The following is a 27564-nucleotide window of genomic DNA, read 5'->3' as shown; positions in this document are numbered from 1 at the left end:
TCTGTCACACATCTCGCCCTGAAGCAAACAGGGATTCACACTGCTTTAGTAATGTTGACTCCCAAGAACCCAAGAAAAGTTAATTAATAATCCACCAGTCCAGCCTAAACATTTCCTACTTCCATACCTGTTTACATGGAATTACATCCATGTTAAACTACGACAAGAAACATTAAAACAGAAAGTATGTCTTCAAGAGTCTAGCATTACAAAGTTACACTATTCAAAGCTATCAGAATTCATCCAAAAGGCACCACATGGTCGTGCTACACTCCAAGACAAATGTATTATTTTTAAAAACAGTTTAAGCGCAATGTTTATTTCAAAGTTTGAACACATCAGCTACAGTAGTATATCTGCTAAGGTACAAAGCTTAAGGTTTGTGACACCAGTGATAATGCATGCATACTGCTAGCTTCACCGCCAACTGGTGAAAGAATGAAGAGTGTTTACTTTTACTGTGATACTGAAATGGGTCATATTGTATTACTAGCCAAAATAAGTCTTCTGTAGTTTTTAGTGTGAAATACTATGGCAGGGCCTAATTAAATACAAAATACTCTGGAGAACAGTAAAACAGTCTTCAAGTGACTCTTAAGCTGTGATACTGCCTCTTGCCTTTTTTGTTTTGTTTTGTTGTTTGCTAATTTCTATTCAGGGATCCAAGAATTTTAGTAATTATTAACTGAAAAGCAGATCAACACCTGCCTGTTTTAAGGTTTACTATTACCAGCCTTGTATCTAGTTACATAAATTTTAAATCTCACCCATTTCTTCTTTAAAGACTTGTAAGATTTACTTGCCACAGACTGGTAATGATTTATTATTCTTGGACCCCTGCTATTTTCCCAAACCACTACATTCACCTTTTTGCTATACCAAACTGGAGCTGGTAATTCTTAGTTGAGTCATTTTACCTAGGGGACCACGGTACAGCGATAAGTCACTCAATTACTACCTTATGATTGACAGTTCACACTGGAATCAAAGGTGAATTCATGGGAGTAGAGGTGAGATATCGTTAGGCAAGTCTACAAAGAGAGATAGATGGGCATTTATTCATCACGCTGAAGTGAAACTACTGCACAATATTATTACATCAATAGCATATATTTACTTTTGTAAGTTACAGGTAATGCATGTCTGATAAGGTAATCAAGAGGGCTCCGGGAAGGTTAGTTTACATTTCAGCAGTAGTTTCGTGAAATAATGCTAAATTAAGAAATATATTAAAGCTCACTGGCATGCTTTCCTCACCTTCTTGTAAGGGGCCTCAAGCATTGCTTCAATATCAATATCGTCTGCCATTTTCTCTACACGCCTAAGAGAGAACAAGACAGTCCTGTAAGTAAACAACTTACAATTAATTCTGCTAAAAGAAAATTTCCCCTCCCCCTATAAATTTTAAATTCTGGAAGAAAAAAAAAAGTCCTTATTAGCACTACAAGGATTAAAATTGTGAGACGCGCTTTATACCGGCTTCACTTCGGTAAGCCAATGTGAAATGTTTCTTTTTCACCAAACCGATGAGCAGAGCTCAAGGTCTGACGTCAAAAAGCCGCCTAGGAACCCCTTAAAAAAAAAAAAAAAAAAAACGAGCCAGAGAAAACGAACCATGGCGTTTCCTTCCGCACAAAACCCGCGCTGCCATTTCAGAGGCAGAGGGAAACTCCCTCTGCTGGGAGGGGTTGTGTACCAAGGTAGCATTCGACGGGCGCCATGTTGGGAGGTCGCGACCAGCCCAGGGGCCTCGGAAAGGACAAGGCCCCCTTATCCGCCCGCGGTCCTCACGAAGGTCCTGGCCATCCCCCCAAAAAAATCTATCCATCTCCACGGGGCCCCTTGGCAGACATATAAAGGCAAGGCAAGGCGGCGGAGCGACCGACCTTGCCCAGCAGTGCCTTCCCCACCATCGCGCGCGAGGGCGCGGGCGGGCGCGCGCGAATAAAAGCCGCTAAAAAAAAAAAAAAGCCTCCCCATGTCCACCTCCTCAGGCAACCCGCCCCTCGGGGGGCAGCGCGGGGCGCCCCGTACCTGTGCGGGCTTCCGCGCGCCTGTGCTCGGGAAGTCAGCTGCCGCCGCCGCCGCCGCCGCCGCCGCTGTGACTACGGCTAAAGCCCCTTAGGCCCAGGCCGCGGTATCGCCCAACCCGGATATCGGGCCCGGAGGGCGTCTAGGCCCTAACGAATCTAAAAGAAACAATGGGATAAAGGAGGGCGCGCCGGAGAGCAGGGCAGCGGCTTCGGCAGCTCAGGATCCACCCCTGCGACAGCGTCGGCTAGCTCCCTGAAATGGCGGCCGCGGCTCCTCCGTACTCACAGTCACCAACACACATACACACTCACACACGCGCACACACACATACAAACACTCGGGGTCTCCCGGAGCCTCCGCACGGGCTCTCGCGAGAAACTGCCCCGGCGTTCTAGACTGAGGGGCGGCCAAAAAAAAAAAAAAAATCGAAATATCGCGAGATCTCAGGAAGGCTCTGGCGACCGTGGCCCAATCTCTCGCAATGATTGCGCCACAGACGAGCCCATCCCCCCCCCTCCTCCCACCCCCAACTCGGAAAGGCTTCTCGGACTCCCTCCCCCGCCTCCCCATAGCCATCGAAATCTCGCGATGCTACGTCGTCTTTAGGGCAAAGGCGGTTGGTGCATTGACTGTCAATCTTTGGAATGCGTCGCTGAGTGGGTCTTTGCTGGCCTCCTGGCTGGTGTCGTCTCCTCCCTGAGTGTGGAGGCTTCCGCTCTCGCGGCCGACCGCCCCCGGCACCCGCCCTCCCAACCCAGATGGCTGTCAAGGTCGCCATAAGGCAACCAATTAGAGTAGATATGGCTGTAGGGTAAGGCGTTCGCTCCCAGATCTCCAGATGGTGGACACGCACGCGGACGAGAATACGCCCTGCACAAGGCAGTGGGGTAGAATAAAAAGTACGATTTCCTTGTCACTTCGTGTCCACCAGTTAGATGCGGCCTCGGTTATGAAGCCTCGAAATCCACGGGAACTGGAGGAAGGTGGAGGAGATGGGAAGAGACTGGTTTCCGTCGTTAGTGCGTGGCTTTCTACTCCCTGAGTTTAGTCGGGCCACGTTTCTGTGTTAGTTACTGTAAAAGTGCCCTGCTTTTCCCTAGGAGTTGGGATGCCTACGTGCAAATTTAACCTTTTGTTTATTTTTTGTTGGGTTGTTTTTTGGGGAGTTTTTGTTTGTTTTTGTGGAAGGGGATTAATAGTGTAGTAGAAGAGAAGCTGAAAGATCATTCTTTTCCTCTCTTTCAAAAAGGGGAAAATCTTTTGAAATAAAACTGAAATCTATCAGCAGCTTAATGATTAAGTAAGTATAAAAGATTTGAGCCAGGCGTGGTGGTGCACGCCTTTAATCCCAGCACTCAGGAGGCAGAGGCAGGCAGATCTCTTGAGTTCTAGGCCAGCCTGGTCTCCAAAGCGAGGCCAGGACAGCCAGGGCAGCACAGAGAAACCCTGACTCGAAAAACACCAATAACCAAAAAAACAAAAACAAAAACCAACAACACAAAAAACAGTTACACATGCAGGCAAAGCATCAATAAAATAAAAACACATCATTAGCTGGGCAGTGGTGGCCCACACCTGTATTTTATTTTTCCCCCTTTGCTTTTTTTCTGAGACAGGGTTTCTCTGTGTAGCCTTGGCTGTCCTGGACTCTCTTTGCAGACCAGGCTGGCCTCAAACTCATATCGATCCGCCCGCCTCTGCCTCCAGAGTGCTGGGATTAAGGGAATGCCCCACCACGCCCAACTACAATGTGTAGCCCAGGCTGGCCTCAAACTTGTGATACTTCTGCCCCTACCTCCTTCAGCAAATTCTACCAGCATGTGCCACCACAACCAGCATAGCACATGCCTTTAGTCCCGGCACTTGGGCGGCAGAGGAATATGGATCTCTGTGAATTCGAGGCCAGCCTAGTCTACAAAGGGAGTCCTGGACAGCCAAGGTTACACAGGGAGACTGTCTCGAAAAACAAAACAAAACAAAAAATAATAATAGATGGGTGTGGTGGCACATTTCTTTAACATCAGCACTTGGGAGGTAAAGGCTGGTGGACCTCTGTGACTTCAAGGACAGCCTAGTCTACAAAGCCAGTCTAGGACAGCCAGGGATGTTACACAGAGAAACCCTGTCTCAAAGAAACCTAAATAATAATAATGTAATAAATTGGGCGTGGTAGCACACGCCTTTAATCCCAGCACACAGGAGGCAGAGACAGGTGGATCACTGTGAGTTCGAGGCCAGCCTAGTCTATAAAGCAAATCCAGGACAGCCAAGGCTACACAGAGAAACCCTGTCTTGAAAAACAAAACAAGACAAAAAAAAATATATAATAAAGCTGAAAGTTGAGGATGAGGCCTGGCATGATAGCATGCCTCTTTAATCCCAGCACTCGGGAGGCAGAGGCAGTAGGATCTCTGTGAGTTCAAGGCTAACCTGGTCTACAAAGCAAGTCCAGGATAGACAGGGCTGTTACACAGAGAAACCCTGTCTTAAAAAACCAAAAATCCAAAAAACGAAAAACTGGGCAATGGTGCACTCAGGAGGCAGAAGCAAGAAGATTGCTGTGAGTTTATGGCCAGCATGTTCTACAGAGATCGAGTTCAAGGACAGCCAGGGCTACACAGAGAAACCCTGTCTTCAGGGGGAGTTCAAGAGCATGTGACTAACAGTTTGATACACCTGCCTGGGCTACTGAGCTAGGTAAGATCCTGTCTCAAATAAAAGAAAAAAATTAGAGGGGAGGGCTGTCGTAGAGGAGAATTTAAGGGGTCAAGTCACAATCACTTAAAGCCCCTTAAATTGTTTTTATAAAGTTTAACATGATGGTGCATGCCTTTAGTCCCAGCACTGAGAAGGCAAAGGCAGGCTGAACTTTGTGAATTCCAGAACAGCCTGATCTAAATTACAAGTTCCAGCCCAGCCCGAGCTACATAGTGAAATTCTATCTCAAAAATAAATAAATAAATATGAGGGCTAGAGAGATGTCTCAGCAGTTAAGATCCATTTCCTAATTTAGTTTTTTGTTTGTTTTGTTTTATTTCCTGAGACAGGGTTTTCCAGATAGACTTGGCTGGTCCTGGAACTTGTTCTGTAGACTGGGCTGGCCTGGAACTCATAGATCTGCCTGCCTCTGGTTTCCAAGTGCTGGGATTAAAGAAGTGTGATATTATCTGGCTTCTAATTTAGTATTTTATGCTTAGCCTTTATTATTTTTAAATTTATCTTATTTTTTAAAAGATTTCTTACTATTTTTTTTTTCGAGACAGGGGTTCTCTGTGTAGCCTTGGCTGTCCTAGACTCACTTTGTAGACCAGGCTGGCCTCGAACTCACCCGGCTCAAGATTTCTTACTTTTATCTATGAGTTTCTATGTGTATGTACACCTGCAGGCCGGAAGAGGGCGTCAGATCCCAGTGTAGATGGTTGTGAACCACCATGGGGTTCCGGATTTGAACTTAAGACCTCTGGAAGAGCAGACAGTGCTGCTAACCACTAGCAATCTCTCTAGCCCTATTTTTTTATTGCTGCTGCTGCTGCTGCTGCTGCTTCCTCTTCCTCCTCTTCCTCTTTCTCCTATTATTATTATTAGTAGTACTACTAATAGTACTAATAGTACTACTACTACTACTACTACTACTACTACTACTACTACTACTACTACTATTATTATTATTATTATTATTATTATTATTAAGACAGTGTTTCTCTCTCTGTGTAGCCTTGGCTGGCCTCGAACTCACAGTGCTCCACCTGCCTCTGCCTCTGCCTCTGGAGTGCTGGGATACAGGTTTGCACCACCATACCCATCCTGTTACAAGATCTTAATGTGTAGGCCAGACTTATCTGAGATACGGTCTTCCAGCCTTAGACCCTCTAGTGATGTGAACATAAACATAAGCCACTTTCTAAAGTCATTTGCAAGCCGGGCGTGGTGGCTCACGCCTATAATCCCAGCACTCGGGAGGCAGAGGCAGGTGGATCGCTGTGAGTTCAAGGCCAACCTGGTCTACAAAGCGGGTCCAGGACAGCCAAGGCTACACAGAGAGACCCTGTCTTGAAACCCCCCCCCAAAAAAAAGTCATTTGCTGCAAAAAATTATTGCTCACCATAATACTCATAATTCTAAGTGATAGTTAAGCTTGCTGTCCTAGCCCTTGGAAAGGCAATGGTCTCTGTACAAGCATGGACTGGCTACATAGTAAGTTCAAGGCCGCCTTGGCCTTCTTGGGGCAGTGGTGGGGAAACAGAAACACAGCAGGGTATGAGGTGTTAGGAGACAGTTTCCTGGGTCCAGCCATCTCAGGAACAAGTTCCATCTTGCTGGCAGGATCAAAACTGAGTTCATATTCCCAGGCCCCCAAACCCAACTCCTATTCTGTTTACTGCTTGTCTGTTAACCAGTAGAGCATGCAAAGAGGGAACTGCCATTTTCTGTTGTCTAAGCTAAGGCACACCGGTTGCCTGTCTTGGCTTAACTCACTACGAGCGGTGTGCCCACACCTTTGTTCTTTTCCTTATCCTAAATTCCTGGTCAGAGTCCAGGAAGGAAGGGGACTGCAGAGAGCTGATTCATGGGTCCTGAAACCAAATGACCTGAAAAGGCCCCGTCACCCACATTTACGTCCTTGGGTCAAAATATAATTGGTCAGTGCAAGAGCCTACCCCGCTCCCCGCTCCTTGTGTTCCCATCCTTTAACACTGTTGCACAATCTCCCTTCGGGGACAGACGTGGTTCAGATCCCAAACTGGCTGCCTCCCAGGCTGAACAGAAAAGAAAACTTGCGTTTTAAGTGTCTGTCTCTGAAGTGACTTTCCGAGGCTTCCACCCCTAGCCCAACAGTAGCACACCTTCAGAATCAGTATTTGGTGGCCATTGACATTTTGAGAAATTGGAAGCCAGCCTATACTACATAGTGAGACTTAAAAAAATAAAAAAAGCCAGGGGGGTGATGGTGGTGCACACCTTTAATCCCAGCAATCCTGAGGCAGAGAGAGGCAGATCTCTGTGAGTTCGAGGCCAGCCTGGTATACAGAGAGAGCTCAGGAAAGCCAAGACTACACAGAGAAACCCTGTTTTCTTTAAAATTTACTTATTTAATGTATATGAGTACTGTCTTCATGCACACCAGAAGAGAGCATCAAATCCTCTTACAGATGGCTGTGAGCCACCATGTGGTTGCTGAGAATTGAACTTATGACCTCTGGAAGAACAGGCAGTGCTCTTAACCTCTGAGCCATCTCTCCAGCCCCAACTACTGCTTCTTTTGTTGTTGTTGTTTTGTTTTGTTTTGAGACAGGGTTTCTCAGTGTAGCCTTGGCTGTCCTGGACTCACTGTGGAGACCAGGCTGGCCTCAACCTCTCAGAGATCTGCCTGCCTCTGCCTCCCAAGAACTGAAATTAAAGGTGTGTGCCAGCCACCAAGCCGAGCTGAATAACTACTAGCAAGCAGAGCAAATTTTGAACTTAATTTCACCTTATTAACAAAATGGAACCTGAATACGCTGAGTACAAAGATGGCTACAGCTGTGTCATTTGCAGCTGAGTTACAAAGAGCAGGCCCTCACTCTTACATGCAGGAAATACACACATACACATTAACAATAAAGTAAACAAAAACCAAAAAAACAAAAACTAAGCTGGGTATGGTGATGAATGTCCTTAATCCTATCACTCAGACAGGCAGATCCCTGTGAGTTTGAGGCCTGCCTGGTCTACAGAGTGAGTTCCAGGACAGCCAGGGCTACACAGAAAAATATTGTCCAGAAAACAAACAAACAAAATAAGACCTACCCTAAATAAAGCACAAACAAAACCCGAATGTTAACATCACAGGAGAAGTTATTCTTTTTCAATTATCACTTTATTTTATTTATGGGTGTTTTGCCAGCATGTATGTCTTGAATAACACTGAATCTTTGTACACCGTGGTTCAACTTACAATATACTCTGAATGCTTTTCTACTTTCAACTTTCAGACAGAAGAATGTTTCTAAACCGGGCGTGGCGGTGCACACCTTTAATCCCAGCACTCGGGAGGCAGAGGCAGGCCGATCGCTGTGAGTCTGAGGCCAGCCTGGTCTACAAAATGAGTCCAGGACAGCCAAGGCTAACACAGAGAAATACTGCCTTAAAAAAAAAAAGAATGTTTCTAAGTAACTGCCAGTTTGAGCACATTCGGGTGTCTATGGTCCATCTGATCTTTTTTCTTTTCTTTCTTTCTTTCTTTTGTTTTTGGTGGGGCTGGTTATTTTGTTTTAGGTTCTTTATTTTTTCTCTTTTGAATAAAAATTTATGTGTATGGGTATTTTGCTTGTTTGTATGTCTACGCACCCCATATGTGCCTGATATGGAGAGAGGCACCAATCTTTTGGAACTTAAGTTACAGACGGTTGTGAGCACCCATATAGAGGTGCTAGGAATCAAAGCCTGAGCTCTTAACTGGGGAACCATTTTTCCAGCCTTTGGCTTGTTTGGTTGGTTGGGGATTTTTTTTGTTTGTTTGTTTGTTTTTATTTTGCAACAGGGTCCTACTATGTAGGTATTCAAGTCTAGAATTCTATGTAGGCCAGTCTGGCTTCAAATTTACAAAAACCTGCCAGGTGAGGTGGTGCACGCCTTTAATCCCAGCACTCGGGAGGCAGAGGCAGGTGGATCGCTGTGAGTTCGAGGCCAGCCTGGACTACAAAAGCGAGTCTAGGGCAGCCAAGGCTACACAGAGAAACCCTGTCTGGAAAAAAAAATTTACAAAAATCCACCTGCCTCTGCCTCCCAGGTGTCAGGATTAAAGGCCTGTAAAGGCCCATGCTCCTACTTTCAGGAATGCTAGTTCTTTTTTTGTTGTTTTGTTTTGTAGCCAATGTTTGTTTGTGTCTCCGCTGTCCTGGAACTAACTCCCTCTATAGACCAGGCTGGTCTCAGATTCACTGAGCTCCGGCTATCTCTGCTGCAAGTGCACCACCACACTCAAGGACCCGGTTCTGTGGACCTGGAGGGAGGACTTCTGGTTATATGGTCTAGCTGCTCAGGCAGCAATTCTTCCCTACTCCGTGGACACAATGAGTCTTTTACATTTTCTCTCGTCATTGGTCACTGCCTCTTGCCAGCTGATAATCAAGAATTCGAACACGGCAACATCTGTTGTGAAGGTTGCTGACAAGGAACAATCTTCCTTTTATGACATAATTTTCAAATAATGGTAAAATAGTATACATGTGTCCTTACTTGAAGCGTGGCCTTACTCCTTTCCCAGATATTATCTGAGAATCTTACAAACTAGATTAAACATTTCTTTACAGTTAAAAAATAAAAATAAGCCAGGCGTGGTGGCACACGCCTATAATCCCAGCACTCGGGAGGCACAGGCAGGTGAATCACTGTGAGTTCGAGGCCAGCCTAGTCTACAAAGCAAGTCCAAGACAGCCATGGTTACACAGAGAAACCCTGTTTTGAAAAACAACATCAAAAAAAAAAAAAAAAGAAAGAAAGAAAGAAAGAAAGAAAAGAAAAAGAAAAAAGAAAAACCAAAAAGTAAAAAATCAAAAATCAGGGCTGGAGAGATGGCTCAGTGGTTAAAAGCCGCCTGCTCTTCCAGAGGTCCTGAGTTCAATCCCCAGCAACCACATGGTGGCTCACAACCATCTATAATGTAATCTGATACCCTCTTCTGCAGATAAAGCATTCATATTCAATAAATAAATAATCTTTTAAAAAGTAAAAAAATAAAAAAATTAAAAATAAAAATAATGACTCACTATTTTTCTACCCTAGTGACCTTGGCTTTACTTCATTAGATGTAACTTCTTCAGTGTACATCAGTAACTATGATCTTACTATTGCCTCCAGAAAGAAAATGTTCTTTATTTTTAATGTTCTTTTTACTTTTTAAAATATTTATTTTTATTTTATATGCATTGATTTTTTTTTTTTTTTTTTTTTTTGGTTTTTTGAGATAGGGTTTCTCTGTGTAGCCTTGGCTGTCCTGGACCCGCTTGGTAGACCAGGCTAGCCTTGAACTCACAGCGATCTGCCTGCCTCTGCCTCCCGAGTGCTGGGATTAAAGGCGTGTGCCACCACGCCCGGCTGCATTGATGTTTTGTCTGCATGTATGTCTGTGAGGGTGCCAGATTTCCCTGGACTTGGAGCTACAGACAGCTGTGAGCTGTCATGTGGGGGCTGGGAATTGAACCCACATCCTTTGGAAGAATACTAGCCAGTGCTCTTTACTGCTGAGCCACCTCTCTAGTCCCCAAAAGGTTATTTTTTGGCGGTGTGTGTGTGTGTGTTTCAAGACAGGGTGAAAAGATTCTTTTTATTTTTTATTTTATTTTATTTTTTGGTTTTTTTGAGACGGGGTTTCTCTGTGTAGCCCTGGCTGTCCTAGAATTCTCTTTGTAGGCCAAGCTGGCCTCGAACTCAAAGCAATCTGCCTGCCTCTGCCTCCCAAGGGCTGGGATTAAAGGCGTGTGTCACCACACCCAGCTTTTTTGTTTTGTTTTGTTTTTGGAGACAGGGTCTCTCTGGGTTAGTCTTGGCTATCCTGGCCACCATGCCCAGCCCAACAGTTGTGAACTTTCAACTGGATTCTGGAAATAGAACTCACAGGTCCTCTGGAAAAACAGCGGCCAGTGCTCTTAACCTTGAGCAGTCTCTCCAGGCCCATGTTCTCTTTTGTTTTGTTTGAGACAGGATTTCACTATGTAGCTCTGGCTGGCCTGGAACTCACTACTTAGACCAGGCTGGCTTCGAACAGAGCTCTCCTTGCCTCTGTCTCTCTGGTGCAGATTAAAAGCCCTGTGTCCTGCCTTAGGACGTAGTTCGTGCTCTTGCGGTCTGGTAGATAGTCTTCCCATTTCAGCTAGGACAAGCATGTTCTTGTTCCCCTGCTGCTCCCCTCCTCCGAATCAGGCCAAAGGCTGGAAAAGGGACTCTACTCAGTTCTCCCTCTCAGGAGTCCTTAAATCCAGAAGTCTCAGGAACTTTCCATCCAAGCCAGCCTGACTGAAGGTGCCTGGGGCAGGCAGGCACTGTGGTGAAGAGGCTTCGGGTGGGAGCTGCAGTTGCTTGGTTTGTGGTTCTAACTTCCTGAGTTCTCACACTGTCTGTTGCAGAGCTCTGTTGGGTGTTGGGGCTGACCTGTGGGAGCTAAGGAGCTGGGGCTGACCTGTGAGAGCTAAGGAGCTGGGGCTGACCTGTGAGAGCTAAGGAGCTTGCTTTTCTATTTTGAAACACACACACACACACACACACACACACATACACATGAAAAACATATATATATATATGGAAAACATATAGACAGGGCTTCTCTGTGTAGCCTTGGCTGTCCTGGGCTCACTTTGCAGACCAGGCTGGCTCTGAACTCACAGAGATCCCCCTGCCTCTGCCTCCTTAAGTGCTGGGATTAAAGGCACCAAGACCACCACCCAACTCTTCCCCTATTTTTATTTTTTATTATTTTTTATTTTTAAGACAGGGTTTCTCTGTGTAACAGCTCTGGCTGTCCTAGACTCTCTTTGTAGACCAGGCTGGCCTCGAACTCACAGTGATCCGCCTGCCTCTGCCTCTTGAGTGCTGGGATTAAAGGCGTGCGCCACCACGCCTGGCCCTCTTCCCCTATTTTTATGATAGACTTCATTGTAAATGTCCTAAAGTTCTGTATTAAGTTTTGCCCAGCCAAGTTTAAGGAAGATCAGTTTCCTAATTTAGTTTTCTTTTGTTTTTGTTTTTGTTTTGTTTTATTTCCTGCGACAGGGTTTTCTGAATAGACTTGCCTGGTCCTCGAACTTGTTCTGTAAACTGGGCTGGCCTTGAACTCACAGATCTGCCTCTGGTTTCCAAGTGCTGGGATTAAAGAAGTGTGATATTATACCTGGCTTCTAATTTAGTATCATATGTTTAGTTTTTATTATTTAAAAATTTATTTATTATTATAGTTGTTTTTTCTTAAAAATTTATTTATTTACTATGTATACAGTGCTCTGGCTGCACATACACCTGCTGGCCAGAAGGTGGCATCAGATCACATTATAGATGGTTGTGAGCCACCATGTGGTTGCTGGGAATTGAACTCAGGACCTCTGGATGATGAACAATCAGTGCCCTTACCTCTAAGCCATCTCTCCAGCCCTTATTATTGTTTTTAATTAATTAATTTATAAAGTATACAGTGTTTTACTTGCATGTATGCCTGCATGCCAGAAGAGGGCACTAGATCTCATTATAGATGGTTGTGAGCTACCATGTGGTTGCTGGGAATTGAACTCAGGACTTCTGGAAGAGCAGGCAGTGCTCTCTTAACTCCGGGCCATCTCTCCAGCCCCTATTTATTATTTTTTAAAGATTTATTTATTTATTTTTTATGTATGAGTTTCTATCTGTATGTACATCTGCATGCCAGAAGTGGGCATCAGATCCCAGAATAGATGCATGTGAGCCACCATGTGTTTGTGGAATTGAATTCAGGACCTCCAGCCCTATTTATTATTGTTATTGTTTTTGTTTTTTGAGACAAAGTTTCTCTGTGTCAGCCTTGTCTGTCCTGGACTCTTTTGTAGACCATGCTGGCCGTGAACTCACAGAGATCCACCTGCCCTCTGCCTCCTGAGTGCTGGGATTAAAGGTGTGCACCACCACCACTGGGCCAGGATGGATGATAGACTTTATTCAGGGGACTTTATAATATGGTGTGGGAAATCTCATTAACAGGGTATAGCTAGCTGTGAGCACTGTTAGTCCTAGTACTCTGGAGGCACAGGCAGGTGGATATTTGTAAGCTGGAGTTCCAGCCTACACTACATACCATAAAACCCCATCTCAGAGCAAAACCAAATATCTCTGTTTAGAACCTGGAAAGAGTGCTCAGTGGTTAAGAGTTAAGAGTACTTGTCCTAGAGGTTCCAGTTGGGCTCTAGCACCCACATAGCTACGACTAACCTAGTTCCAAGGGACCACTGTGAGCACCAGACACATTCATACATGAAGGCAAATACTCAGACACATGAAATACGATCATCTAAAACAAGAAAACCCATTTATGCTGGGCATGATGCGTGTCTTTAATTCCAGCACTCTAGAGGAAGGAAGGTGGGTTCTGTAAGTTCCAGACCAGCCAGGAGAACCTGTCTCAAAACAAAGACTTTACAAAGAACAAACAAAAAACCAGAAAAACAAACAAACCTTAAGGTGAATTAAAAAAACAAACAGAAAACAACAAAATATTTTTTGAAATTTGTTTTTATTTTTCTGAGACAGGGTTTCTCTGTTACAGAGAGCCCTGGCTGTGCTAGATTCTCTTTGTAGACCAGGCTGGCCTGGAACTCAGAGAGATCTGCCTGTCTCTGCCTCCAAGAGTGCTGGGATTAAAGACGTGCACCACCATGCCTGACTATTTTGTTTTTTTTTTTTTCGAAACAGGGTTTCTCTGTGTAGCCCTAGCTGTCCTGGAATTTGCTCTGTAGACCAGGCTACCCTGGAACTCACAGAGAGTGCTGGGATTTATTTATTTATTTATTTATTTATTTATTTTTAGGTTTTTCAAGATAGGGTTTATCTGTGTAGTCCTGGTTTTCCTGGACTTGCTTTTGTAGACCAGGCTGGCCTTCAATTTACATTGATCCGCCTGCCTCTGCCTCTTGAGTGCTGGGATTAAAGGCCTGAGCCACCACCACCTGAATGAATGCGGTGTTTTTGTGTGGGCAATGCCTTTAATCTCAGTTATGCTAGGTTAGGAGTGATGTGGGTCATTGTGAGTTGAAGGCTAACTTTGTCTATGTACTGAGTTCCAGACTAGCCAAGGCTACTTTCTGAGGCTGTTTCAAACAAACAAGAAAGAAAAACAGAACAGCGAGGTCAGATGCTGACAGCATACCTACCCCTTTAATCCCAACCCTGGGGAGGCAGAGGCAGGCAGATATTTGTGAGGTCAGTCTGTTGTCTACAGATCAAGTCAAGGACACCCAGGGCTGCACAGAGAAACTCTGTCCCAATAAACCAAACCAAACTAAGCCAAACCAAAACACCAAGCAACTAACTCCCCCAGCCCCCAGTGCCCCCCAGTCCAGAACGGCTGAAGGTGTGGGCAGATGAGCAATAGGCAAAGGATGCTGTTGGATAGATTGATTGACGGGTTAAGGAGTGTAGAGACATGATGTGATTAGACTTACCATTTAAGAAGTGAAAGTTTGGTAGCTTCCAGTGTCAAATTAAGTCAAGATCGGCCCTGTAAATAGTAGTAGTTTTAACACCTCTCCTTGGCACTTGCTAAGTCCCACTGGGAAAACCTGCCTTTTGTTGTGGTTGCATATTGGACCTTGGTCCCTAGAGACAAAATACAGCTTCTCCGCCTCCCCCCCCCCCCCCCCCGCAGCCGCTAGAATCCTTTTCTGCCGATGACAGCAAAGACAGAGGTGAGAAGGCTCGTTGAGGACTTGAAAGAGGCAGAGCACACAGGGCAGACTGGATGTGCGAACCAGAAAGACTGGTGACAATGGAGCTTGAAGACTTCGCTCTTCATCTGAGAAGGGAACAAGCCGTTTTGAAAAGCCCTTGCGAAATGAAGAACGTACTGGAAGACGGAAAGTAATGAGCTGTAAACAGCGGTGACGGGGTGGGTTGGAGGGACGTGGGTGACTTCCAGACGCGTTTAGGAGGCAGATTACGACCGCAGATGGGCAACATCCAGGCTCTGGCTTCTAGCGACCTCAGCGGTCACGGGTGAGTGCCGACTCAGTGTTCCCGCGTCAGGGAGGTGGGCGTGGCTTGCTCGCGCTGTCGTCCCGGTGACCGGGCTGGGCGGGGCACGGGGCGGGGCCGCCGGGTCGCTGCGTCACTCGGTGGTGGCGATGGTGCGTGTGTGTGGGGGGCGGGGGATACGCTGGGCGCGTCCCCGGGGTCACGTGGTGCGCAGCGCGCACAGTCCTTCTGTCGGTTGGTCTGGAGCGGCGCAGCAGGAGCCGGGCCGTGAGGTGAGCTCGTGGCGAGGCGCGGCGACGCGAAGCCAGCTGGTTGGGGCCGTGGCGGGGGCAGGCCCCGTGCTGCGCGCGCGCCGTGCGTGCGGGACCGGGGATGGACGCTCTGGCCACTGCGGGACCTTGGCTCAGTCCCGTTCCCCGTCTGGCCCCCGGATCACTCAGCCCGGGAGGGAGGCCCGGGGACCGCTGCTGAGAGCGTGGCGGGCACAGGAGCGCCGCCCAATCACTGCGGCTACCCGCGAGAATGACGGCCGCCGCGTCCAATCAGCGCGGCCCGAGGGGGCTGGGCCGCGAGGTGCGGGCCCGGGGCGCGGAGCGGGCCAGTGGGGGTGGGGAAGGGTGCCCGGGCTGCACCCCCAGCAAGGGCCGCGAGATAGGGATGCAGCGTACACTCCTGCCTCTGCCGCAGGAATGAGTTATCGTGTGGTGCCTTTCTTATCCTGCTCTGGGAAGCACACCCTTTTCTTAAGACCCTGTGTATGGGAGTGTCCCCTTTCTCTATAGTTTGGAAAATCTGGGCGTCGCTCCCCTTCCTTAACCTCTAGTCTTGGGATTTTTTTCTCAGTTTCTAACCGTCCTTAAGAACGAACTGAAGGCATATTACCTTTTCTTTGCTCCCCCATACTGAGGGGACACTCCCATATTCAAATCTAATTAGCAGTTCTCCCTTTTCAGTTTGGGGTTCAGTCCGTTGGTAGGTTCCTCAGAAGTCAGGTCACTAATCAAAGTTTTGGATTACTTTAATACATTCCACAACTGCGAGGAGAAATCCATTCCAGGCCTCAAATCTGGTATGCTTTCAGAAGTTAGTGAATTGGGGGAGCAGTTCTTCTTCTTGTCCTCAGTTTCGGGTGCACATCCCTCTACGTTCTCGTCCAAATCCTCGTGCTTGTGGCACATAGTTTCCTATAGTATAGTTTCACCTATAAGGAGATTCACAGACTTGTCCTTAAGTCTGTCCTTGGGCTTGTACTTTTCTTTTTCTCTTTTTTCTTTTGGTTTTTCGAGACGGGGTTTCTCTGTGTAGCCTTGACTCTCCTGGACTCCCTTTTGTAGACCAGGCTGGCCTTGAACTCACAGCAATCCGCCTGCCTCTGCCTCCTGAGTGCTGGGATTAAAGGCGTATCCATTACCGCCGAGCTGTGGGCTGTACTTTTCATGTGTTCTCCAAGATACCTTGTTTCTTGGGGGAGTCTTGTTTTTCTCTCTGAGTGTGTTTGCTTTCTGTGTCCTTTCAAGGTGTGAGATGCACCTCTTCTAGCAGGAAACACACCACCCTCGGGGTGCAGTATGTGCTTCTGGGCACGCCTTTCTCCTGAGTCCTCCCACTTGTCGGCCTTACACGCAGGGTTTCACTGTGTGCAGCACTGGCTGTGCAGGACTCCTTGTAGACCAGTCTGGGCTTGAACTCAGTGACTCGCTGACTCTGCCACCATGGTCAGTCATTCTTTAGCATCCCCCACCCACCATTTTCCCACCTCTTTTTTTTTTTTTCTAATTGAAAATGAACATTTTATTTGGTGTGTGCCATGACATGCATGTGGTGATCACAGGACAACTTGCAGTAAGTTATTCCTCTGCTTCCTAGGAGGCAAACCCAGATGGCCATTCTTGTCTGCAAGTGCTGAGCCATCTAGCTAGCCAGTCGCGCCTTGCCCCTTCCCCCTCCCCCTTCCCTCTTCCCACCCCCTCCCCCTCCCCCCTTCCCCTTCCCAGAGTTTCTCTGTTACCCTGACTGTCCTGGATTTGACCAGGCTGGCCTCAAAAAAAAAAAAAATCCCCTTGCCTCCGCCTTCCAGAGTGCTGGGATTACAGGCCTGTGCATCCCTTCCTTTTCTGAAACCAGTTTTTGCTGTGTAGTGATCCTGGAATTTACTATCTAGTCCTGGCTGACCCTGAGTTCCTTTCTTTCCTTCTTCTCTGCCTCCTACTTGCTTTGTAGACCAGGCTGACCTTGAATTCACAGAGATCCACCTGCCTCTGCCTCTGCTGGGATTAAAGGTGTGCGCCACCACACTCCACCTTCTTTTCTTTTTTTTAAAAGATGTGTGTATTTTTTATGATGATGATGTATGCAGTATGCAGTGTTTTGCCTGCATGTACACCTGCAGGCCAGAAGAGGACATCAGATCACACTATAGATGGTTATGAGCCACCACATGGTTGCTGGGACTTGAACTCAGGACCTCTGGAAGAACAGTTAGTGTCCTTAACCTCTGAGCCATCTCTATAGTTCCCCTTTCTTTTCTTTTTTTAAAGCTTTTCTGCCATTCAAAATAGTTTCAGTCTTCAGTTTATTTCTGTCTTTGGAACTATATTCCGCCTATGTGCTCTCCCAGGTGCTTTAGTGTGACTCTTTGGTCTTCCTTTCTCTGTTGGGTGCATATCTGCAAAACACTGTCTATGGCCTCTTTTTTGTTGGTTGGTCATGTCCCCCCACCACAGTTCTTATAGTCCTGTCCCCCCCCCCCCCCAGCCTGACAGGACCCCCTTCCATGCTTGTGGCTTCCATTTGTTGGGTGTGAGGGACTGCCTCACGTGGTATTTCAGGTTGTCCTGGAACTTGGTAGCCTGTCCAGGCTGTCTTTGAACCCACTGGGGAATCCTCCTGCCTCAGTTATAGGCAAGAACTACTGCGCCTAGCTCACAAGACTTTTTATATGTAGTTTATCTTTCTGCAAAGAGGAATTCTTTTTCTTTCTTTTTTTTTTTTTTAAGATTTATGTATACAGTGCTCTGCTTGAATGTGCACCTGCAGGCCCGAAGAGGGCACCAGATCACATTATAGATGGTTGTGAGCCACCACGTGGTTTCTGGGAATTGGACTCAGGACCTGTGGGGGAGCAGATGGTGCTCTTAATCTCTGAGCCATCTCTTCAGCCCGAGGAATTCTTAGTTCCCTGTCCAGGCATTTTTCAGGCTTCTGGTTCCTGTTGGACTGTGCTCTGCTCATCTGGTGGTAATAGCACATCTCCTCTGCCTTCCTCTATGTTGGAGGTGGCCTCTGGACCAGGGCTGCCTGGCTTTTGGAAAGGAAAGGAAATCCCTTGTAATTTTTGGTTATTCTTGGAACTCTTAATCCTCTGGTGCTTTACTTTCTGTGAGTTCCTGGTGAAGCCCTCAATAGGTTTTGTAGGTCTGAGTCCAGCAACTGAGGCTGGAGGATTGTTGAAAACTTGAGGGCTGCCTGGTCTAGTTTCAGGCTAGCTAGGGATACATAGCAAGATCCTGTCTCAGACAAACACTCTGCTCAGGTAGGATACACTCCTCCCCACACATCCTCTTGCTCCTTTTTCTTTTTCTCTCTTTCTCTCTTCCTTCCCTTGTTTTCTTCCACTTTTTTTGTTTGTTTGTTTTTGTTTTTAAGACAGGGGTTCTCTGTAGCTCTGGCTGTCCTGGACTTGCTTTGTAGACCAGGCTGGCCTCGAACTTACAGCGATCTGCCTGCCTCTGCCTCCTGAGTGCTGGGATTAAAGGCGTGCGCCTCCATCCTAACTAACCCTTGTTTTCTTTCTTTTTTATTTTTAATAAAAAAACATTTTTTTTAAGACAGGGTTTATCTGTGTAGGCCTGGCTGTCCCGAAACTTGATCTGTAGACCAGGCTGGCCTTAAGCTCACAAAGATCTGCCTGATCTACAGAAGGAGTCCAGGACAGCCAGGCTACACAGAGAAACCCTGTCTCAAAAACAAACAAACAAACCATGAAACACCAAAAACCAAACCAAACCAATTTACAACCAACTAGGAGCCTCCCTCAGCAGGTTCCCAACCCCCTCCAGACTTGCCATGGCGTTCATTTCTCCACAGCTGCAGTTTCGGGTGCTTAGGGGATCACTGCTCCTGACCTCTCTTCCTTTTGGGAAGCACTTGACTCTGCAGCTGGAGGAGGCATGCTGCGGGGGGGGGGGGGGGGGGGGGAGTTTGCGTCCGGGATGCTAGACCAGTAGGAAGGGGCAGGAATACAACATTTCAAGATCGAGTCCTGCTTCTCATTTGGAAACTGGACATTTGCCAGGCACCTGCTTCCTAGGGATGCTGGGGGTAATGGTCACCCCCTGCCCCCCACCAGTCTGTAGGAATTAATGGGGCTTGTGGGGAAGTGCTCTGAACTCAGTTGAAACTGTGAATGAAATTGTCCTTTGTGTTTCTGGAGCAGCTAAGCTGCTTCACATCTTTGTGTTCACTAAAGCCCTAGAACTTAGAGAAGGTGTTTCAGAAAGAGAAATTAAATCCTGTGTGCCTGTGCCTTGTTGCGGTGTTAGTAAGTACTATGTTTTTTTAAAAAAAGAAAATGGAAGTCTGTCTGGGTAGTACCTAATAAAATATGGTCTACTGAGCCGGGTGGTGGTGGTGGCGGCGGCGGCGGCGGCGGCGGCGCACCCCTTTAATCCCAGCACTCGGGAGGCAGAGGCAGGCGGACTGCTGTGAGTTCAAGGCCAGCCTGGTCTACAAAGTGAGTCCAGGACAGCCAGGCCTACACAGAGAGACCCTGTCTTGAAAAAAAAAAAAGGGTCTGCTGAAGTGAACAGGTGTCTGTCTTGTTCTTTGGCTATTCCCGCTTCATCTGCATGGTGCTGTCAGGCCGCCCTTGAGCCCATCCTAGAGTCTCTCATCCTGCAGTGTGCGCTCACATTTCCAACCTGTCTTGGGTCTTCACACCGAGTAGCCAGATTTCCATTACAGCTGAAGAGTGCTCACTGAGAACAGAAAACCAAGCGTTAATCAAGTGCTGGCCTATTGTTTTCCATTTTCCCTTCCTTCAGACACCCACCCCCTTCGGTCTTTTTGAGATAGGGTTTCTCTGTGTACCAAGTTGGCTTCCGACAGCTTTGCCTGCTGGGATTAAAGGCATGCACCACCATTTTGGGCTAGGTACACATCTCTTTTTTTTGAAGACTTACTGTATATACAGTGTTCTGCCTGCATGTACACCTTCACTGCAGAAGAGGGCCCCAGGTGGTGTGAGCCGCCATGTGGTTGCTGGGAATTGAACTCAGGATCTTTGGAAGAGCAGCTAGTGCTCTTTACCTCTGAGTCATCTCTCCAGCACCCCCAGACACACAATTTTTTTTTTTTTGAGACAGGGCTTCTCTCTGTAACATTGGCTATCCTGGACTCACTTTGTAGACCAGGCTGGCCTCGAACTCAAACTCCTTCCCTTCTGTTCTGATACTGTGGGCAGTTCCACTGTTTATGGCTGGTCTGTAGCTATTTAAACCATCTACAATATGTACTGGCTTTTCTGTATATTGCCAGATTTAACTGCTTAAATATGCGATGCTTAAATGTGAAAGAGTTTTTGGTTTTTTTTGTTTGTTTGTTTGTTTTGCCTCGGATGCTGAGATTTGAGCCAGGGTTTTGTGCATTCTAGGCAAGCGCCCCTGAGCCACTGTACCCCAGCTCTGATGGATACATTTGACATAGCCATTCCAGTAAGTGCTTCATCTCCAGCTTGTTTCTGATTCTTCTTGTTACTGTGAGAAGGAGTCAAGCCATCCGAGTGTCTTTTTGGTTTCTGGTTCTTCAGATGGACCAGGCTAAAGCGAGGTACTTGTCCCTGAATGGAAGCTGCTGGCACATCTGCAGTGGTCCAGAAAGCAGTGCTGGGGAGCTGGTGACACTGTTAGATGACCTTGTGCTCTAGAGGATATTTCTTTTTCTTTTCTTTCTTTTTTTTTTTTTTTTTTTTTTGGTTTTTCGAGACAAGGTTTCTCTGTGTAGCCCTGGCTGTCCTGGACTCACTTTGTAGACCAGGCTGGCCTGGAACTCACAGCGATCCGCCTGCCTCTGCCTCCCGGGTGCTGGGATTAAAGGCGTGAGCCACTACTGCCTGGCAATTCCAGCTAGATTCTTATGTAGTTTAGACTGGCCTTGAACTCCTGATCCTTCTGGCTCTACTCCCAAGTGTGAGGATTCTGTGCATGTGCTAGTTAAGCCCAGCTCTTAGTGGGTTCTTCCATTCTGAAGCTCTTAAATCATCGTATCTGTTTCCCTGTTAGCTTTCATGGCTGGTTTCCAATGTGATCCAATTGCAGGCCCTGATCAGGACCAACCTGAACGACTAGACTGTCTTGTGTCCCTGATCCGCCCGTCCATTCCTCACACAATGTCAGTATTTTCAGTGACAGATTTGATCTGGACTTGGCAATGCTCCCAGTTCTTACACTCCTGTGTGACCTCAGGCAAATCACTTTATGCTCCTCAGTTGAGCAGTTGATGATTTCTTTGCTTTTTTGTGTTCTTGTATTTTGTTTTTTCGAGACAGGGTTTCTCTGTGTAGCCTTGGCTGGCCTGTACTCGCTTTGTAGACCATGCTGGCTTCGAACTCACAGTGAGCCACCTGCCTCTGGCTCCCCAGGGCTGGGATTAAAGGCGTGTGGTTTCCGCAGTTGATGATTTCAAGGTCCACCCCTCATGGAATCTGTAGGGACTGGGTTTAGAAACCCAGCTGCTCGAAGCAGAGCCCAGTGGCAGGGTCTCATGTCCTTCACATGCGTCAGTGGCAGACTGCCAGTGGTGTCGTTGTCCCAAGTCGGTTTTGCTGGCGTTATCTCCTTTCTAGCCAAACAGCCAGTTTGTCTTCACACCCAGTGTCAACATTCTTCTGACTATGGACTCTGTCAGCGGTGGGCTGTGTTTCATTCAGAACTACCTGACATTCTCAGAGAAGTCTAACTCAAGTTCTCCATTCAGTGTTGGCTGCCTCTGTGCCACTAGGGGGAAGCTGCCTCTCAGGCCGTGTTTTGTATATGCCCATATTTACTTGTAAATGCTTTAAAATAGCGCAGGGTTAGGTGTTTTCCCTCCGCACTCAGCCTTTTAGTTTATTAGTAATATTTGTGTTTGTGTGTGAGATGTAGGCAGTTTTGTTAGCTAAGGTTCTTCTTGCTCAGTCACTTAGTGTCCCTGCCCCTCCCCCTTTTTATTTTTTATTTTTTGTTTATTTTTTTGAGACATGGTTTCTCTGTGTAGCCTTGGCTGTCTTGGACTTGCTTTGTAGACCAGACTAGTCTCAAACTTACCTGTCTCTGCCTCCCCCAGCCCTGGGACTAAAGGCATTTGCCCCCGTGCTTGGCTTTCTTAGCCTCTTTATATATCATTCATTTATTTAGAGACAAGGCTTTACTATGTACACCATGACCAAGCTGGTCTCAGAGTCACAGAGCTCTGCCTCATCTTACCTGATCCCCCTCCTCTGCCCTGTTGTGGTTTTTTGTTTTTGTTGTTTTTTGTTTTTGTTTTTGTTTTTGTTTTTAAGCCACTGTGTGGTTGCTGGGAATTGAACTCAGGACCTCTGGAAGAGCAGACAGTGTTCATAACCACTGTGCCATCTGTCTAGCTTTTTTTTTTTTTTTTTTTTAGACGGGCTCACTATGTAGCTCCAACTGCCCTGGAATTTGCTATGTAAGACCAAACTGGGCTGGAACTCACCGAGAACTACCGGCCTCCACCTCCTGAGTACTGTGTCTAATGGCTCCAGTTCCACATTTATTTGCTTGCTTACTTATTTATTTATCATTTTGAGACAAGTTTCTCTGTGTGTAGCCTTGGCTGTCCCGGACTTGCTTTTCCCACTTTATTTTTTACTTTTCCATCTTACTTAATTAAAAAAACATTTTGTGTTGCCTTCATGTATGTCTGCTTCATGCATTCAGTGCCCTATGAGGTCAGAAGAGGGCACTGGGTCCCCTGGAAGTTAATAGACAGTGTGAGCTGTCATGTGGGTGTAGGACTGAACCTAGATTCTCTGGAAGAGCAGCGAGTGCTATTAACCACTGAGCCGGAGCTCTGGCTCCCTCCATCTTACTTTTTGAGATGGGATCTCTCATTGAACCCAGATCTCCCATTTTGGTTAGATTAGTAGATTAAGGATCCCTGGGACCCACCTGTCTCTCGTGCTGTGCTGGGTTTGGTTATAGGTGAGCATTGCCAAACTGGGCTTTTAAGTGGGTGCTGAGGTCTAAACCCAGATCTTTCTGCTTGTACAGCAAGCGTTTTATCCACCCAGCAATCTCCGCAGCCCCCTTCTTTTTCTTCTCTTTGAGTCAGGATCTTTTGTGTAGATCGGGTTGGCCTTGGACATGTGAGAATCCTATGTTTGCCTCCTGTGTGCTGAGATTGATGGCATGTGCCATCATGTCCAGGTCGCTAACCTCCTCCCTGCCCTGCTCTTCCCCCCCTTCTTCTTCTTCTTTTTTTTTTTAGATTTCTTTATTATGTATACAGTATCCTGCCTGCAAGCCAGAAGAGGACACCAGATCTCATTATAGATGGTTGTGAGCCACCATGTGGTTGCTGGGAATTGAACTCATGACCTTTGGAAGAGCAATTGGTGCTCTTAACCTCTGAGCCATCTCTCCAGCCCCTCTTCCCCCCTTCTTAATTATCAGGGCAAGTAGCATGGCATATTAAAGGTGAATGGCAATTTGCAGACAGATGAAGTGGAGTATGCTTAAAGCTTAAAATTCCAGCACTTGAGAGGTGGAACACAGGTGTACCAAGAGTTCAAAGGTCATCCTTGGCTGCATAGTGAGGTCAGCCTAGGTTAGGGGAGACTGTCTCAAACAACAACAGAAAAAGCAGTTTTGTTTTGTTTTTTTCTTCTTTTCCAAGATCGGGTTTCTCTGTGTAGCCTTGGCTGTCCTGGACTTGCTTTGTAGACCAGGTTGGCCTCGAACTCATGACTTAAATACCAGCACTCCGGAGGCAGAGGCAGGGAGATCTACAAAGTGAATCTAGGACAGCTAGGACTACAAGAGAAACCCAGTCTCGAAAAAACAAAAAACAAACAAAAAAAGATTTTGGGTGAGTGAAATATCTTTTTAGCTCTTTTACTCTAAGATTGCTTTCTCTCTTTTTTTTTTTTTTTTTTTTTTTTGGTTTTGATTTTTTGAGATAGAGTTTCTCCGTGTAGCCTTGGCTGTCCTGAACTCCCTTTGTAGGCCAGGCTGGCCTCAAACTCACAGTAATCCTCCTGCCTTTGCCTCCCAAGTGCTGGAATTAAGTGCATTCGCCACCATGCCCATTTTGTTTTAAGATTTATCTATTTATTATGTATGCAGTGCTCTGTTTGCATGTACACCTGCAGGCCAGAAGAGGGCATCAAATGTCATTATAGATGGATTTTAAAGTGTTTAAAACTTTGTGTCTGAACTTTGAAAACGTACTAAGTACAAAGCCGGGCATGGTGGCGCATGCCTTTGATCTCAGAGGGAGGATGTAAGGTCAAGGTTCACAGATTGAGTCCAGGACAGCCACAGCCACGGCTTTACAGAGAAACCCTGTCTGGGGGAAAAAGAAAGAAAGAAAGAAAGAAACCAAAATAGACTAAGTGCAGATACAATTCAAAAACTACCCTGGAGGGACTGGAGAGATGACTCAGCAGTTAAGAGCATTGGCTGCTTTTCCAGAGTCTTGAGTTCAATTTCCAACACCCACATGGTGGCTCACAACTATCTATAATAGGATCTGATGCCCTCCCTCTTCTGGTCTGCGGACATGCACACAAATAGAGTACTCATATATATAAACTACATTAAAAAAAAAAGTTAAAGCTGAGTTGTGGTGTCAGAAACCTTTAATCCCAGCACTCCAGAGGCAGAGGCAGGCAGATCTTTGAGTTTGAGGCCAGCCTGGGCTACAGAGTGAGTTCCAGGACCCTTATATGCTGGGTAAGTGCTCAAGTGCTCTCCCACAGAGCCAAGTGTCCTTCCCTCACCCCCACCCCCACACTATAGACTTCTTCTAGCCAACTCTGGCCTAGAGCTGGAACTTGAAGTGCATCTGAGTTTTCCACAAGTGTGTTACACAGAGAAGCCCTGTCTTGAAAAACCAAAAATGAAACAAAAAACCCCAACTGTTTAGTGATAGAGTACTTCCCTAGAAGGAGAGCATCCCAGGGGTTAAGCCCCTGGGATACAGGGAACACACACACACACACACACACACACACACACACACACACACACCTCCCCCATATTACACACACACACACACACACACACACACACACACACACACACACCCCTTTCCCAAATTACGTTCCACGAAGTGAGGGTGCTAAATCAGATCACTTGTCTCAGCAGCAGTTATGGAGACATTCTGAAGCAGCTCATTTAGGGGCTAGGCAGGTGGTGGCACAGGCCTTTAATCCAAGGCTTGGGGGCATCCACCTGTCTCCCTGTTCTTAAAGTGCAAGGATTAGGGGTGTGTGCCACCATATTCAGCTCCCCTCTCTTTTTAAATTAAAAAATTATTTTATTTATTTTTTGTTTCTGAGACAGAGTTTCTCTGTGTAGCCCTGGCTGTGCTCGAACTCACTCTGTAGACAACACCAACCTTATACTCAGAGATTTGCTTCCCAAATGTTCAGATTAAAGTCATGCATCACCACAGTGTGGCTTGAGTTTTGGTTTATGTCTTATGGCTGTTTTGCCGGCATGTCGGTCTGCACCATGTTCATGCGCTGCCCAGGCAGGCTAGAAGAGGTGGTGGATCTCTTGGAACTGGAGTTCTAGAAGGCTTGAGTTGCCATGTGGGTGCTGGGACTTGAACCCAGGTCCTCCAGAAGAGCACTGGCTGCTATCTCTCCAGGTTTTTTCCTATTTTATTTCTTTGAGATGGGTTTTGCTCTGTAGCTGTGTGCTGTCTAGTTGTCCTGCCTCAGTCTGAAAGTACTGGGATTACCGGTGTGTGCCTTTTAGTCTCTCAATTCCGATGGAGTTTGGAGAAAGGGAGGATGCTTTCTGTCTGACTGTCCTGTTGGTTCTTGACTAACAGTGAGGCAACCTAATCAAGATCGAAACCTTTACTTGTAACATTAATAGCTTTGTTGGATAATTGCCTGGGTCTCCATTTGGCCCTTGGTTGTTTGGTCAAGTAATGGAACTAATGAGCTTTCAGAAATCTTGTAAAAAATTTAAGAGTCTGGTATTAGTCACCAAGTGTAACTAGGATGGTTGTGGGAAAGGGATGTGGTGCTTGAGTTAGTGGTCTTTGGGGAAGTTTGCAGTGAGGCTTTTTTTCCATGAAGGAGCATAATCCTAAGAATCAGGCCAATCCCCAGGTATTTTAGGTGAGGGCATCGTGATGTCTTTCCTAGTAGATGCCTGTGGTCCCCCCCCCCCCCTTTCTTTTGGATTTTTGAGACAAGGTTTCTCTGTGTAGACTTGGCTGTCCTGGAACTCTCTTTGTAGACCAGGCAGGCCTCAGAACTCAGAGAGATCCACCTGCCTCTGCCTCCCAGTGCTGGTACTCAAGGTGTGTGCCAACATACCTGGCTAAGCCTGTGATTTCCGAGGTTTCTTTCCCACGTGAAAAAGGTCTAGATCATTAATCCCACCATACCTTTAATACTGGCACTCAGGAGACAGGACCAGCTCGGAGCTTGAGACCAGTGTGGCCTTCTATCGAGTTCCAGGCCAGCCAGAGCTGTATAGTGAGACCTTGTCTCAAAAAGAGTGGTGTGTGTGTGTGTCTGTCTGTCTGTCTGTCTGTCTGTCCACAACTAGGTGGATTGACTTGCCTTTCTTGCTTCTATAGAAACAGATACTGAAATACCTAGGTTGTGGAAGTGCGGGCACTTGACTCCTGCCACCCCTCCCAGGAGCTGGGGTTACAGACTTGTGCTGCCATGCCTGACCTTTCAGTTTCAAAAAGGACAACATAGCAGTCCCTCCCTATCAGTAGGATTGTAAGTAACCCAAAGACCAGTTTGGAGGGGTTGGATTTTTGTTTTTTTGAGACAGGATCTCAGTAGTCCAAGCTAGCCTCCGGTTTGCTGTGCAGCTGAGCGCCTAACCCTTCCTATACCTCCTTAGGGCTTGGTCATAGGCATGTACTGCCAAGCTCTGCCAGGAGGCATTTTAATTTTTATTTTAAGATTTTGAATTATTTCATTTATATTTGTGTATGTAGAAGGGCACTCCTGACATAGCTTAGGTGTGGAGGGTCAGATAGCATCCTTCCTTTTTGCCATGTGGGTCTCTGAACTGAACCTGGGTTCTTAACCACTGAGTCATCTTTCCTGCCCCTAATCCTAATATTTTCAGATAGAGTATTGTCTGTAGCCTAGGCGTGTGCCTTGCATTTGTGCTCCTGCTGCTTTAGCCTCCAGAATCGTGGGCTTTACAGTTGCCCACAACCACCCCTGCTCAAAGGCCTTAAAGCAGTCAATAAATATGTATGCACACATAGTATCAACAATATCATTCGTGGCCACAGTTTGTTTGGATCTTATCCACCCTGCACCCGTCCCACACACACCTCCCCTCCTAGCTTCATCCCCTTTATTTATTTATTTATTTATTTCCTTTTTTGTTTTTGTTTTTCGAGACAGGGTTTCTCTGTGTAGCCTTGGCTGTCCTGGACTCACTTTGTAGACCAGGCTGGCCTCGAACTCACAGCGATCCGCCTGCCTCTGCCTCCCGAGTGCTGGGATTAAAGGCATGCGCCACCACGCCCGGCTATTTATTTACTTTTAAATATTTATTATTTATTTATTATTATATATACAGTGCTCTGCCTACATGTATACCTACAGGCCAGAAGAAGGCATCAGATCAC

The 27564-nt window shown here is 46.5% G+C and overlaps 2 protein-coding genes and 1 long non-coding RNA gene across 8 annotated transcripts in view; 1 reads left to right on the top strand and 2 right to left on the bottom strand.

Annotated features, from left to right (window-relative positions):
* The window catches only part of RBM39 (RNA binding motif protein 39), a 33240-nt gene extending 30808 nt beyond the window's left edge, over nucleotides 1–2432 (bottom strand). For both annotated transcript variants that reach the window (XM_084775332.1, XM_084775333.1), the window contains exons 1-2: nucleotides 2035–2432; nucleotides 1258–1321 (exon numbers count right to left, since the gene is read on the bottom strand). In XM_084775332.1, coding sequence (XP_084631458.1) covers nucleotides 1258–1308 — 51 coding nt within the window. In that variant the 5' untranslated portion in view covers nucleotides 1309–1321; nucleotides 2035–2432. The remainder of the gene's footprint in view (nucleotides 1–1257; nucleotides 1322–2034) is intronic.
* A 12429-nt stretch (nucleotides 2433–14861) lies between these two features.
* PHF20 (PHD finger protein 20) overlaps nucleotides 14862–27564 on the top strand; it is a 97345-nt gene continuing 84642 nt past the window's right edge. For 3 of the 5 annotated variants that reach the window (XM_084775665.1, XM_084775664.1, XM_084775661.1), the window contains exon 1: nucleotides 14863–14993. The gene's annotated coding sequence lies outside the window, so the exon portion shown is untranslated. Of the gene's footprint in view, nucleotides 14994–15068; nucleotides 15295–27564 lie in introns of those variants that run through there. The other 2 variants (XM_084775663.1, XM_084775662.1) reach the window with 2 other exon arrangements.
* LOC311594194 overlaps nucleotides 17141–27564 on the bottom strand; it is a 522815-nt gene continuing 512391 nt past the window's right edge. The window contains exon 3 of the long non-coding RNA XR_014777989.1: nucleotides 17141–17165. This is a non-coding gene — a long non-coding RNA (uncharacterized lncRNA). The remainder of the gene's footprint in view (nucleotides 17166–27564) is intronic.

Source organism: Acomys minous (genome assembly GCF_964271855.1).
Source record: "Acomys minous genome assembly, chromosome: 3".
NCBI classification, from domain to species: Eukaryota; Metazoa; Chordata; class Mammalia; order Rodentia; family Muridae; genus Acomys; species Acomys minous.
The sequence above is the reverse complement of the archived record's forward strand: the minus strand, read 5'-3'. Positions and strand labels throughout refer to the sequence as shown.